Source organism: Lactuca sativa, chromosome 8 (genome assembly GCF_002870075.4).
Source record: "Lactuca sativa cultivar Salinas chromosome 8, Lsat_Salinas_v11, whole genome shotgun sequence".
Lineage (NCBI taxonomy): Eukaryota > Viridiplantae > Streptophyta > Magnoliopsida > Asterales > Asteraceae > Lactuca > Lactuca sativa.
In genome coordinates, this window is record NC_056630.2 from 4,238,277 (window position 1) to 4,254,226 (window position 15,950).

The window sequence follows — 15,950 nt, forward strand, 5'->3', positions numbered from 1 at the left end:
TATTAGATAGAATTACATAGTATATAAATTGTTCTAGGGCTCATTGTAAAATTGACAGCCTTGTGCAATCTCTCGTGAGAGAAAAAGTTCTTAGTGAAAACCTTAATGGAAATATGTTTTCAATTAAGACTCTATGAAACCTTTTGTTCTTTCGATTATTTTATTGTTTGTTGTTAACCTTAACGATCCAACACCAGTCAATCCATTTGATGTTAGAATAATATCCTTGCTAATAGTTATAATATTTTATTTCACTCATACGGACCAATTTAATCCATTTTCCCTACTCTTTAATAATTATTTAAGTCATTTACCACCTTAAGATGAAACATTATTTAAAGTTGCATTTCTTAACTACAAGATAAAATATATGTTACGTTCAAAAAAAAAAAAAAAGATAAGATATATGTTAAAACTAATGATCATATTAAATATAATTACGGGCATATAGAAATATTTTCCCACATATAATATATTTATTTGCTTTGATAAGAAAACATAAATACACCTCTATTTCTTTTGTACGAGTAAAAGTAACGTATTTTAGCTAGAATATCACGATTATACTTTGATTGAGTCCATTGCAATAAGGGTGCTTAGGTTCATGGGGTTCACGTATTTGGAACCGTTGAATATTTCTTGCACAATGAGACGGCTTGCCCTTTCGGATGGGTGGTAACCGTCCCAGTACACATATGCGTTCCTGTTGGGACACAAGTTGGAAAACGCGGTGCACAAACCGAGCCCATTATACGGTCCTTGTCCACAACATGCTTTATTCACCACCTCAAATCCTGCACATCAATACAAATCTTTATATTGTTGTAATCAAATATATATATATATATATATATATATATATATATATATATATATATATATATATATATATATATATATATATATATATATATATATATATATATATATATATATATATATATATATATATATATATATATAGTTTCCTAGTCACTAGTATTTTGTACAATAATTGAATCACATTTAACCTCATGGTTGCTGGTATCCAGTTAATATATACATTAAATGTAAGCGGTCCCCGGACTCACTCAGGTGCCTTTGAGATTAAATCACACTGAACTAAACCGTTGGATCGATAACATTATACTAATATTTAACTTTTGGAACGATCGATGTAATAAATATGCAAGAGAATCCATATGTATGAGGAAAATGCAATTACCAAAAGTTTTTGGTTTGTTGATGAAATCGAGGTATATATGATGTGCTTCAACAGAGATAAAGATATCCTTCCCCAATTTCTTATTCAGTAAACTGATCATTGTCGTGACCTGCGGGTTAAACAGGTTCGCAGCCTGTTGCAGCTCCTTTGCACATTCTCCTTTCTGGCTTCGCAACGCAATTATGGATGGTGCACAACCCAATGGTCCAGTCGCTGTCACTAGTACCTTACGAGCTCCCAATTCGTAAAGCCTCTGAGAACATATATATATATATATATATATATATATATATATATATATATATATATATATATATATATATATATATATATATATATATATATATATATATATATATAATCTCACTTTTTCATACACTGATTTATAAAATGACATGGATTAGAGAGTATTATATACTATTACCATTAAAATCTTTTGGTATTCTGTGACAAGTAATCGGACATAATCTGGGAGATTATATTGAAGCGATCGGAATGAATTTGGCACCAGATAGTAGTTGTTCACAAAATCGTTGCCACCACATGTGATCAAAACGATAGCCTCATTAACAAGCTTTTTGGTTTTCTCTGTACCGATTAAAGCAGCTACACGTTCTTGGTATCTTTCAAACAAAGCCAATTGGTAAGGCATCCGAATTATGTTCACCTATTAACAATCTTAAAGTTAACTTTACTATTAAACCAATAATGCGACATTGTTAGGACTTACGCCTACTACAAGTTATATGAATATGATTGAATTACAATTAACCAACTTATTATAGCTAGCTATTTTAAAGATAGTTTTAAAAAGAACATCAAAGGAGAAAAGGGTTTCAGGTGCCCCTATATTTCAAAGTGATATCTAGATTTTGTCCTGACCCTTTATATTTAGATGCTTCCATCCTTGACTTTGAAAATAACAATATTAGAAAATCAAGTGAAGCAAAAAGTCAACTTACAAATTGGATTCCTGTATCATTAAGAATTCCAATCCCTGCAGAAGCAAAATTGGCACCGTTAAGCAACTTTTTGCCGGTGAGATTTGGATCCAAGTACGGTAATAGCGGATCCACCCCGATATGTTCTCCTGAGAAAGTCACACGATATTATAATTAAAACTGGAAATTAATTGACGAAATCGGGAAACTATAAATTGAATGTCCGAAAGACAAAATTGAGGGACCACAAGTGGTATTAGATTTGAAAAGTGATCTATGGACAACAATTTATATTTTATAAAATTGTACATTATAATATATAAATTATAATATATAAATTGTTGTTTATGGAAATAAAATGATATTCCATTACATTTATTTGTATATGATTAATAGATGTGAAACCATGTATTACACGAGTTTATTAAAAGAAAGTTTTGGATTTACAAATTGAATGTATTATCTATATTAATATACATATACATTAATTAATATATTAATAGAAAGAGGAATTCAAAAATAGAAAGTTATTATGTACATTAATTAATATATTTATAGAATTAATTAATATGAGGTGGCATTTAATAAATGAGATTTGAATAAAAAAGAAAAAAACTATAAAAATGACAAATGGATATTAAATAATTCAAAAAAATCTAGAAAATGACAAATGTCAAAATGAAGGAAAATGAAGGAGAAGAGGACATGTGCCAAAATCATTTTTATTTATTAGGGTAGATATGTTTTATAAGAATAATGTAGTTTTCAATAATTTAATATGTGGTAATATTTTTTCAAAAAACTAACAATAATAGTATTGTATTTTTTTAATCATTTTCTTATTTTAATATTATATTTTCAAGAATTTGTCCAATTACAACATTGGAAAATTATTTGTACTTTGATTGTATTGCCATAATTTATATTTCTTGAAAATTACAATGGTAAAATGGAAAAGAAAAATAAACAGAATAATATAATAAACAAATCACCATGCTTCTTTCATCTAAAGTATTAAAATGTCGCAATTTAAAAAAAATTATATAAATAATGTTAAGATTGACTCATATGTTGGTTTGCTCGTTCATAATTAAAATTATTCAAAATATAATATAATCATAGATTAGAGACTGCAACAATGTAGAAGTAAATGTTAATTCGAAAAATACTACACATCTACAAAAAGCTTTTGAGATAAAATCAGAAACAAAAAACGAGGAACTAGTTAGAGGTGATCAACCTATAATATCAGGGATGTTTTTGCCATTAGAGAAACGGCCAGTTGGACGATGAGAGGGATAATCAATCCCATAAGGAGGTGAATCAGCCCGTGCAGATGTGATCAAGAAATTGTTGTTTCCATTGTCTACCAACGAGTCACCAAATACAAAGAATGCCTTAGGAGCATTAACATCGGTGCTAATTTTGGTTGCAAAAACGAGATAAGGGAAAACAAAAACAAGAATGGTAGCGTGTGTTATAAAAGACATCTGTGTTAGATATTATCTTTTTGTGTATATCGTAAGTAGTCATACGAAGAGAATGAAGAAACAATAAAGAAGTGAAGGGGGTTTATATACGTGAAGGGAAAAGTGTTTGACTTTGGGTAGTTTACTAAAGTTGACGTGTGGGAAGGACACAAGTCATAAATTACCCCACACACAAAAAAAAAAAAAAATCTTTTTAAGTAAATTACAAGTTTGGTCCCTGTGGTTTTATAGTTTTTTTTAATCAAGCCTATTTTTTCCGATAGTAACGCTACTCCAAACAGTAGGAATGATTCGTGTAATTTACCCTTGGTAAAATGGTAAAACTTTGTTCCATAAAATAATAAAAAGCCATAGATTGCTAAAAAGAAAAAGTGGAACCTCATGAGGTAACTAGTTTTTACGGTTGCATAAATGCAATATTTTGATTGATGTTTTTGTCTAAAATCACACTAGTGTAAAAATTATAAAAAACAAAAACATTCTAACCTAAACAATTATTAATAATTTTAATCGATACGTTGATTTGTTTGTTGTTTTTTCCTTTTCGTTTTTTGTTTGATGAAGCCGTTCAAATTATACTACTTATATTTTGTACATTACTAAATGTTATATGAGTATTGTTATTTCAATGCCAACATCTCAAATACTTGGCATAACAAGTATGTTACGTCAAACGTTTTAAGTTACGGGTAGTAAAATATAAAAGTTCCTTCAGACTTGCTTTTGACTTTATGGTTGAGCATCATAGGCTTTTTGGTGGTTGAAGAAAAAACTTAACACATTTTCGTCACACAAATTAAATGTCATTCATTTCATTACTCAAACCTATACTTTCTAGTGGTTGCAAGTTTTTGAATTGTCATTCGTCACCAAGATCATTATGACTTTCAAATTGAATGAAATTGTTTGAACGTCCTTCAAACCTAAGACATACCAAAATCGTGTCATGTCTTTCTCGGTTGATATATATCGTCATTTTCACATTGAATATAATTGACATCGATTGGCCAGTTTGCAGTCAAGTTCATGTAAACTATTTTTTTTCCTCTTCGGGACCCATTTTGATTTGACATTAAATTAGAAATAATTTATGGTTACGAATATAATTGTTGGCGGTTATTGGATGAGGTAAAGTAATGAGTTAGATATAATTTAGTAGTAGAGTCAAAATGAATGTTGGTCAAAGGTAGTAATTAGTGGATGAAATTATTTTGTATAATAAATACAATTATTTTGATTAATAATAAATGATAATGATGGGTCTATATGACTACCTCATATATGAAATCAAAGATGTCCAAAAGAAATCTCGAATTGGGTACTTGTAAATTTTGATATACTAAAAAACTTGGTTAAATGTTGGGAAAAAATACTATTATTTCTAGTGGTGATTATTTGAGAATTAAAATTTTGGAAAATAATTGTCTCATATTCGAATCTCATAGTTTACACATTGAGGAGGCAAAGAAAAAATGTTAGAAAAAAGAATAGTTTAACAGATTTTAGATTTTCCCCATTTGGATTTCGGCTCTTGTCCAAATTTGAAATGGAAAAACGATTACGGGCGTGTTTGTCAAAAGTAGCTGTTAGCTAGAAACGGGTAGCGTGTAGCGGGAAGCTGTAACATTTATTTGTTATATGAGTGTTTGACAAAAGTAGTTGGAAGCTTTAGAAATATATAAAATTACATAAAAAGACAATTGATTATATATATATATATATATATATATATATATATATATATATATATATATATATATATATATATATATATATATATATATATAAGGGTAATTATGGTAATTGATTTCAAAAGCTCAGTAGCTTTTTGTTAAAATCTATATGAATTAGTTTTTAGATTTGAAACATTTTGTTTAAACTAAAAGCTGTTTCGTGCTACCAAACGAAGTTTTTTGTTTAAACTAGAATGTTTTGTCAAAAGCTAAAAGCTAGAAGCTCTTAAACGCTTCCAAAAGGCTCAGTGTCAAACACGCCCTACATATTTGGGTTCTATCCCCATGATATCTTAAAGTTAGTTTATTGTTCATCCAAAATTAGACGATGACACTAGTACAAAACGTATTTTTTGGATGTAGTGGTAACCTAAAACCGAAACATTTAAAGCATTTGTTGGTATGGTTTTTTTATAACCATAGTAAAAGACATTAAAACACATCTATTGGTGCATTAGTTCAATAATGCACCATTATTTAATCATGTGGAACCGCACAATTTAATCCTCCTTATAAAAAAATTTGTCCAAAATTTTCTATTCGTGCGAAATCCCTCCTAAATCTTCTTTCTTTGTTTTAATTTTTCATATAAAAACTTTGGTTCTTCAAACTAGATTTTTGTTTCTTATTGGTGATGAGTCCTGATCTTTAAAATGTGAAACCTCATGAGTTTGTTCAATTAATTTTTCATGTAAAAACTCCGTCCGCTCTAAACTAAAACAATTGTCAAGGAAAATCTGAGGTTTACCAAAGATTGGTTGCTCATGGACAATTAAAAGAGGCAACTCTTGTTTAGAAGTGACAGTCAAAATGGGAATATGGAAATGTTTCCATATGTGGAAGTTATTCATTAAATCTGTGTAAGATTAGAAAACTTAATGCAATAAGGATGTTCAAAGGAATGTACTTTGAATGTAAGACTTCGTTTCCATGAAATTGCTCTCCAGTGGAATACTTTGTAATGTCTGTTGCCAAGTCTTTGTGACTTTTGTGCATAATTATTAGAAGAGGATCAATGCATACAAGTTTAGAATCTAACAGATTTTGGTAAATGACAAGAACTTGGTATTCTTACATTTACGATAAGGATTTAGGGATTGTGAAATAAGCATCATTGAAATTATGTTCAATTGATCTATTCCACAAAGTAAGGATCATAGACAAATATAGTGTGCATACTTGGAGTATGGCATAGTTATTGTTTAGACAAATATAATGTGGATGCTTGGAGCATGGCATGACTATTGTTTCAATTCAAGTATTAAGTTGATTATTCGAAACATTATACAATGAATAACGAGTAATCAATATGGTGTTTAAATAAAAGGTATTTTACTTACTCTCAAAGGTGCTTGGGGCCATATAGAATTAGTATTATTCTTAGGTGGTGTTTGTTTTTGAAGTGGTAAAACATCTTTAGTCTTTTTCCATGTCTGCGGAAGAAGATGTGGACCAAAAGTATTTTTCCATGCCTTCGTTCAAAAAGTCTTTATACAAAATATTGTTTGTTTTTTAATGTGGTTTTTTGCAAATGACCCAAAAGATATCAAACCACACCCTCTTTCTTACCTCTCTATCATTATCACAAGAGACCAAGCAAACCAGAAATCTTAACAGATTTGATGAAAACCAAAAAAGACATAATTGCCCTTGTCCCATATTATCACTCAAACACTTCAAAAACCTTTTTATAATCCCTTTAATTCTTCTACTAGTTTCCTTATCCCAACACTTTGGAGTTAAGAGTTTGGTATGGTGGCTTTTGGATTTGGTGCAGTAAATATTTCAAGGGTATTTTAGTCTTTTTCGGAATTCTCTTAAGAATAAATTCTTTTTCTATGCTTACAATTGGAGATTGCAATGTTCATGGTATTCGCTGAGCAACTAGTCTTAAACAAAGCAAAACGAAATCAATTAGAGCCTAATCGATGTATTACAGGCATTATGTTATTGATTTACTTTAAAATAAAGATGATAATTTGGTTTTTGATGATCTCAGTATGAACTTTATGGTGCCCTTTTATGGTTGAAGTATAACTTGTTTCACTTTGATTGCTTCAGGTACTTGTTCAAATAAGAGCAGGAAACAGGAAATTTACATCTTAAACAAAACAAAATCAAAGAGATAAATAGGAAGTTATTTGAGAAATCAACAACATTGAGGTTTTTAATTGAGAAAATGGTAGACGGGAACTCACCATTAATGGAGTTTAAACTAATTATACAGGTTGAGAGGGAGAGAAGAAGAGAGAAATGAGAGAGGAGAACGAAAAGAAACAAAACAGATCGTATCTGATCGGGCGGTGACAGAGGTGACGACGACATGGAGCGATGGAGGCAGAGCAAGGACCAATGTTCACCGGAAGGATGGCTGCATTGGAGAGATCACCATTGGGAGATGCAATCATGAAAGGGAACGAGCGGATGGAGGCGATGAGAAGGTAGCTTAGAAATGTATTCTACAAGGAGAAGCGGTGTTTTGAGGTCTTTCTGGAAAAGAGATGAAAAAGTCTTTTTGAGTTATTTTGTCTTCCAGAAAACAAACAGTCTTTTTGCCAAATGTCTACCCGCCCGCAGATATAAGTGCTCAAAAAGTCTTTTTGCCAAAAAACAAACAAGCCCTTAGTGTTTCACTTTGCATGTTTTGACTTCCCGAATAACTAGGTTATTCAAACTCTCCACAGTCAATCATACGTTGGAAGTAGGTATGAATCAAGACTGTCATGAATTGGGTTTGTAGATGTCTAAAGTGTTTAGACATAGCAAAAGTTGCTGCAACATTCATGAGTGCTCATGGAATGAGATTCAAGTATTGGATTAAACTCACGCTCATTTGATTCACTTCATGGATTTTATCACGAGTGATCATGAGACGATAATATCTTATATTCTTCAAACCTAGAGATATGAGTTGTTCACTATGAGTTGGTTATATATTTATTTTACGAAAACGCATCAGTAACTTGATGTTATAAAATGTGCCTTTGTGTATGATTCAACAAGTTGTTAGTACAAGCATATGAGTCGAATTTTATCCATTCCTTTTACCATTGGAGGGATAAAAGCGATATCTGTGGGCCCCTCGATGATTTGGTGATGACAAACGTAAGTGCTCGGCCGGGCCTGCACTGATTTGATTTGTTCCATTAGTCAGTCGTCATAAATCAGAAATCAGGAAACAACAGATGGACAGAGAGAATGATTATAATCCATATATTAGTCCATATGATATCTAGAATGGAGGAATACATGATCCCTTATTTAATGGACAAGTCATTGACTAGGTCAGAGTTCGACAACGGCTTTTAAGAGCTACGATTGCTAGTCGGGATCTTGGAGTCATATTTGCAATAATAGTTTTAGACTTATCCAAGTGGGGGACTATTGGATTAGATGTCTAAGCCCATAACTATTATTGGTATGTATTCGACCCGAGAGTAGTATGGTCCATTTGGGTTGCATAACACCAGGACAATTTGTTAGGACGGACTTATATATGATTTATTAATATATTATAAGTTCTAATATATTAATATGAAATCATATGTTTTAATTAGTATTGTTCGAGAATTAATTTAGTGATCAAAAGAGACTAATTAAATCTATGGGGACTAATTATGTTAATTAGTCATATTTATATGTGTTGGGCTTGTGATCCATGTTGGACCAAGTTTATGTATGGACACATAAAGAGTTGAGCCACATGAACCATGGATCATAACACCCATGGGTATAGATTTGGGTTATACCTATGACCTTTAGAATTCCACATATAAATATGTTACTTTATAGCCAAATCACCACCCAATGTATTCTTGGAGGATATGGGCGGTTTGGTGAGGCTAGGATTCTCTTTCAAGAGTCACCTTTGTTCTAGGTGAGTTGTGATTCCATTTGAGGTGCAACACTTGGGGCACTATGTTCTTAAAGGCCAAAGTCTTTCTAGCAACACCAAATACATCAAGACTTCAAGCCACATAAAAGGTATGTTACTCTAACTAGTATCTTGTATTGTTTATGTCAAATTGCATGCTAGTTATAGGTTAATGCCTTGGAAACCATTTGCATGTATAATTAGTGAAAACATACATCCAAGGTACTTAGGGTTGTATGTGCACCATAGGATGTTGTAGTATACTAAAACCCATCATGTCCTTCATGAGAATTAAATAAAATGAAAATTTATCATTCTTTAGTACATTAAAAGCATTTACTAAAAGGGGACATGTGTTTTTAAGATATTTGTATGTATAATATTTTCATTAAATATCCAATTAAGTAATCGTTTATGTTATAATCCAGTTTTTTTTCATTGAAATGGTAGAAAATTATTCAAGATAACATAAACATAATTATGTTACAAAAAATTAGTTCTAGCAAAATTGGTAACAAAAGTTGCAACATATAATTGCTCAATACTAAAAATTCCACGAGTTTTATTGTCGTTGCAAACTTCCATAGCTAAATATCTATGAATTTGAACTACTCCTTATTAATGTTGCCGTGGAATATAATTGCATAACAAATGTTGTCATAAATTAGCTAGGCTTTTTGTTCCATAGAAAAACAAGCAAAAGAAATCAAATTCCATAGCAGAATTCTCTAGCAAATACCTACAAATGGTACTTCCATAGCAAAGCAACTGTGGAATTGGTTTCCATTGAAAAAGTCTATTGCATTGTAACCACGATAATTAATTCCATAGCAGTAGTACAATGAAAAGTGATTTCGTAAAAAATTTTGTTGCAAAATTGCTATGAATGTTTTTTCCATAGAAATATCTGTAACATAATACCAATGGATATAGAGTCAGTATCATTTTCCCTAGAAAGTCTCATGCCCACTATCGGAAATAAATCCCATAAACAATGTGGTAGCAACCTTGCTATGGAACCATAACACGATCCTTTACAGATTAACAACGAAAATACATTCCATAGCGCCCCTCCCTAGCAAAATCACGTTTTTCTTATAGTGTAAGGTATCATGATATGTTGAGGGATGACATCAGGGAGTTTGTGAGTATATCAGGGTGCAAGACCCTGAATGATATTATTTCGAGAGTTCGAGAGCAAGAGATCGATTTAGAGCACCTAGGAAAGAGGGTGTCATATCAGGTGCAGGCAGTGGAGGGTCCTGTGAAGAGACCCAAGATTTCATATCAACGATTGAAGGGCCAGTAGGGCCAGGGTCAATGCTGCATGTGCGGGAAACTTCATGATGGAGTTTTTCGTTCCAGGGGTATGTGCTACTACAAATGTGGCGGGGTTGGTCATGTCAGCAGGGATTGTCCTTTGGGGCAAGCCTGTTATGTTTTCACTACAACCAAGTGGGCCATAAGAAGGCCGACTGTCCGATGATGAGGGGAGGAACAGTGAGTTCACTTTCTCTAGTTACTTTGAGGATCAATAATGGTCATGAGGGTAGGGCAGGATCCCCAACAGAGAGGATCCGAGCATTACAGTGTCAGACAGGGGAGGCCAGGACTCCAGCAGGTGATATTACGGGTATGTTATCTTTTGCTTTCTATTGGGTTTTAATCAATATTTATGTTGCTTGGAATTTTGTATCGGTTTGGGTAAGCTTTATTTTTGGTTTAATTCTCTTTTAATTGTTTGTGTAGTATCATCAAGAATTGTTATGTGCCATTTTGCATGTCATGAATCATTAGTGGGTCAGTAAGGGGTTGTATCTTGTTGAGCGGGTTTCAGTGTGTTCGGTTGTTGTTCCGGTTCTTTGTCGGGATCAGTTCAGGGGTATTGTTTGGAAGGTCTATGGTCAGGTTCAGCGGGTTAGTTCTCCAGTATAGTCGGGGTTAAGTGATGTTAGCATGTGAGCTTGGTTGGTCACTGGGAGTGCCATGGGAATTGATCTATTGTTGGGACTTCGGTCTTTGTCACCAGCATAGAGGAATTCATATATCATTAAAAGTGTCTGGGGTGGTCAGAATTGATGAGATTTTGGGGAATGTGTATATGGATTTTAAGAGTTGTGTGGACATTTGGATGGGCTAGTGAAGGAACACTAGTTTTGGTAAGCGCATGTTGTTGGCGGTTCGACCAAAAGGAGGAAAGATGGATTGAGAATCCATCAGACTTTGTGGGCTAAGAGAACTTTGTCAAATCGAAGTGGGGGAGAACCGTTCAGATTTACAGGAACAGGAACAATCGTGAAACTAGGATGAGTTTCACATTCCCGTTGGGAGGGAAGATGACTCAAATGGGCGTTTGGATTGAGGATTGTGTGAGTTGGGAGTTCAATAAACTTCCAACAGTTGGTTCGTGCCTTCTTGGTGATGGATAGTAGGCTTTTAATGGACCCAGGTTGGGGTTCCAAGAATGACCTGAGCTCCAGATTGGGCGCTTGGTCTGATGGGTGTTCGACTCATGATGACTATGGATTGAGTGATAGATGAGTAGTAAGACCATGACCAGTGGCCATAGCAAGATTGCAGTGTTGTAAGACTATGGGGTGACCCATATCATTGAATAGGTTGGCAATTAGTGTGAAAGTGTTGTAAGACTGCGGGGTGGCCTATAGCATTCACAAGTCCCTATGAATAGGTGAGGGTGTGGCAAATCCATGATTGGTCATGGATTTCTTCAGATGAATTAGACCAGGTTAGTTCAGTTCGTAAGACTATGGGAAGGCCACATCATTCATGGAATCAGGAAGTGGTAGGTCGTTGGAGGCCGGTTGTGATATAAGACTACAGTTGGTCATGTAGCATTCACTTTTAGCAAGGGATTTGGTGGCGTCAGGTTTGTCGGGCTGATGTGATCAGTTGGAGCCATAAGTGGTGGGATAGCTAGGGAACTTATTGTCATTTGAGACTTTCATTCGGAAGTCGCGTGGGGCGATTGTGTGTGCCTTTTAACTCAACAACCAGGCGGGAATCCAGTGATTCAGTTAGTTGGCAGATAAGTTGGGACCAGGGAGGTCTCGACTACTTTTGTTAAGCAGCTAGGGGGCATCGAGATAAGTCAAGGCGGTATTAGTGATTTGGGACTCGTGTGTGGAGTCTCTTGTTATTCGAAGAATATGCTAAGTCACTTGTAGCTTGGATTGAATAATCTAAGAGTAAATTATTTGACCCTCTTGCACAGCTCTCGTCTGAATCTACCTGTTGCAGGGATGTGTCTTCTACTCGAAGGATTATCTAAGCCTTCTGTCAAGTATAAGTGTTAGGCAGATTGCAATGTGAATATGCGGAAATATTGTTGTTATCTTTTTTTATGTTTGACATTCAATCTATTTAATAATTCTTATTAGAGACTTGTAGTTCAAAAATATACCAAATATTAGATTTTTCAAAGTATAAAGTAGGATGCTTTATTAATATACAAATCATTAGTTTCACTATTTGATTCATAATTGTACATCTTATGTGGTGTGAAGCCAACAACAGACAAATTCTCATTTTGTTGATCTTGAATATAAAAAAACTTGTTTAACTTGACTAGCTAATATGAAGCGTTCAGACTACTGACCAGGCCTACCCAACTTAACTACTATGAATCCTAAATTATCTTTTTTTACTCCACGACTATCAACCTAATCACACATGAATACAAGAATATTAAACATGCAATAATCAATATCCTATATCTCCTTTATACGACCAAAGTAAGTAACAACACTATACATGGGATTGGAGTTTTTTTTACTAGCAATCTGCATAGTATGTGAAACTTAAGATACTCTACTGCATTGAGTTGTTCAAGATTCATCTCGAGATGTTGTATGGATATGATACTCAGTTATGGAAAAATTGCTATATTTACTATCAGCAAAACTAGGCCCTATGGCCAGCCCACGAACATTGTAACACTCAGTTTCGAATCGTTTCATTATTCGGGGCTATGGTCCAATTATCATAAGTCTTAGGGCCTTGGGGAAAGAGGGTTTTGGTCCTTTTAGGTGGGGGAGTTATAGATGAAGTAGTCCGAGTGTTCGGTTGTGTTTCGAAGCCCAAGGGTATAATTGTAATTTTGGCAGCTCGGGCCTTTATGAATTTTGGGTCTTTGTTCGGGAAGTTTTAAGGCGAGGGTGAGTTGATATAAGTGTAGGGCTTCTTGTCACCTTTTCGTGGATATAAAGTTTGTTTGAAATGAACTTAGGGAAAAGAAGTTAAGGCCAATTGAAGTTCTTTTGGGGCTTGGTCGAGTATGCGGGGCGTACTCACCAAGTACGCTGGGGTAGTGAGTCATTTGGTCGCGAGTTATTTTGATTACATCGAGCATACTAAGGGGTATGCGGGGCGTACTCCCTTCATCATGAAACCCTAAATTTGAAGATTGTACCCTATTTAAGCCATAAGTTAGCCTTGGGTTGCCTTGTTTAACCAAGCTGCTCACCCTTGAAAACCCTAATTCGTTCCTAAGCCTATGTTTGGTGCTTTTGAGCTCTTGTGAAGCTTTTATGGATGATTTAGTGCATCTTGAAGGGAAAGAAGAAGCTTGAAGACTAATTCTTTGCAGGAGGGCTTTGCGATCCACCTTTATCATCTTCTTTTGGTGGCTTGTGAGGTATATAGTTCAAACCTTGCCATTTCATTTCATAGATCAACTACTTGACGTGTTTTTGGTCGTTTTGGTCCTTTTTGGTTGGTGATTGGATGTTAAGGTCGTTTTTGGAGCTTAGGTTTATAGATCTGTACATATTAAGGATTCCTTAGGTATAAAAGTGCAAACTTTTAAGTGGATGTGGTATTATGCATGTATTAAGTCATTCATTAAGATCTTTTGAGCTCTAGAGCCCTATTTAGCCATGCATGCACATAAAGTTGGCAACTTTATGTGATTAACCACCTTGAGGAAGTCAAATCTAGGTTTGGATCAAAGTCTTAATGGGTTAAGAGCTGAAATGGAGAAGTTGACCATGTTGGTGAGTAAGCTAGGCATACAAGTTCGTATGTTGCGCGTACAAGCCTTTCATACAGTATGCTGAGTGTACAGGCTGAGTGCGCCCCGCGTTCGCGACAGGATTGGGTTTCATTGTTTTGTGCTTCGGCTTTGGGCTAGGATGGGCTTGGTTGTCTTGGGCCATGTTGGGCTATCAGGATTTTATGGCTGGGCTATTGAGAGTTTATTAGAGTCTCTTGGGTGAAGGCCCATGAAAGAAATTGGGCCCAATTTGGAAAATTAGGCCATATTTGGGCTTTGGTTGCTTGAGTTAGATTTTGGGCTTTTGGCTCATCTAGATTGGGCCTTGGCCTTGGGCCAAGCTAAAGGAAGGGAAAAATGTCTTTTACCCTGATTTGGACTCTTGGTGTGAGTCGGGACCGAGTCATTAATTGGATGTTATTTGTGTTTGATAGCACGAGGATTTTAGCGGATCTGCGGTCAAAGATTTATTCGTGGGTTTAACTGTTTGAGGTGAGTCTCCTCAGTGTACTATGGGTCGAAGGCACCAATGCAGGCCCATTTGGTTTATATTATTAGAATACCTGGGGGTGGCCCCTTGCATTTGAATGAAAGACCCGGAGGTGGCTCCTGGCAAATTTGTATGCAAGACCAGAGTTTAGACTCTGGTAGTTAATTAGATAAGTAGTTGTATATTGTATTCTAGTTGTCTTTGTGATGCTTGCATGGAAGACCAGGAGGTGGCCCCTGGCACTTGTCTGTAAGACCCAGGGTTTTGGCCCCCGGCCTGGCAAGAAAAGACCATGATACGGCTCGTGGCATAATAACAAGACTATGGTTGGCATATAGCACCTCCTATTGCATGTTTGATATGTATGACTCGTATGTTATGTATGGTATGTGGTATTTTCAAAAACCCACTAAGCTTTGTGCTTAAAGTTATTGTTTATGGTTTCAGGTACTTTCGGTTCGAAAGGGAAGGGACCGGCTTGATCGCAACGCATACACCCATATTTTCCGCAACCTATTTAGGATTGTACGTTGATATCTGCTTTTATTATAAAATACCTTTAAGAGTTTGAATAAATAATAAATGAGTGTTTTGGTTGTTTTAAAAATGAAAATTTTACCTTCATGTTTTGGGACGTTACAAACATCGTCACGAATATCTTCCTCATTAGCCAAACATTTTTCAACCTATTGGAAAACTATCTATTTAATGTAATCCAAATGAAATGATTAAAAATATTGTAATTCTAACATACATATTATAAAAATTAAACCTCGTTCTTAAGCCAACTACTAAATGTGCGATTGTGTAGGCTCTCCAACCATGTACTATTTTGAGAGGTACGAGGGTTGAGATCCTTAAATTCCATCCTATGTTTTCTAAATCATATTAGAAGTTCGAAGAAGTTTTATATATTAGATAGAGTATAAAGAATATAATGCTGTTAGGTTTTCTACGCATCAAATACACTCTAAACTAGGTAGCGAAAAAAAATCAAAACTACAATATACCTAAGTGTACATGCAACCTATGGATCTATGGTTTCATGGTAATTACATGTACCCTAGAAAATGAAAAATACAAAGAAGAAAAACATACCTCTTATGTAGCCCTTGATCTCCATTCTTGCGATCATGTCCTCCACAAAATTACTTGGATGAGAGGACTCAAACCAGAATTCCTCTAATGGTATCACACCCAATGAAAC

At 34.4% G+C, this 15,950-nt stretch overlaps 1 protein-coding gene across 1 annotated transcript; it reads right to left on the bottom strand.

Annotated features, from left to right (window-relative positions):
• Nucleotides 1-407: 407 nt before the first annotated feature.
• LOC111910983 (GDSL esterase/lipase LTL1) lies at nt 408-3,789 on the bottom strand. Its single transcript, XM_023906751.3, has 5 exons — nt 3,386-3,789; nt 2,167-2,294; nt 1,629-1,871; nt 1,205-1,457; nt 408-794 (listed from the first exon to the last, which is right to left on the bottom strand). Exons 1-5 carry the CDS (start codon nt 3,633-3,635, stop codon nt 562-564), a joined length of 1,107 nt encoding a protein of 368 aa, XP_023762519.1. The 5' UTR covers nt 3,636-3,789; the 3' UTR covers nt 408-561.
• Between the last annotated feature and the right edge of the window lie 12,161 nt (nt 3,790-15,950).

What these genes read in the sequence shown, in the direction of transcription:
- LOC111910983 (XM_023906751.3), bottom strand. Translation starts at nt 3,635, where the DNA reads ATGTCTTTTATAACACACGCTACCATTCTTGTTTTTGTTTTCCCTTAT. An exon ending in AAACATCCCTGATATTATAG is followed by an intron (nt 2,295 to 3,385) that starts GTTGATCACCTC and finishes TGACTTTCTCAG; the next exon opens with GAGAACATATCGGGGTGGAT. An exon ending in AATACCAAAAGATTTTAATG is followed by an intron (nt 1,458 to 1,628) that starts GTAATAGTATAT and finishes ATATGTTCTCAG; the next exon opens with AGGCTTTACGAATTGGGAGC.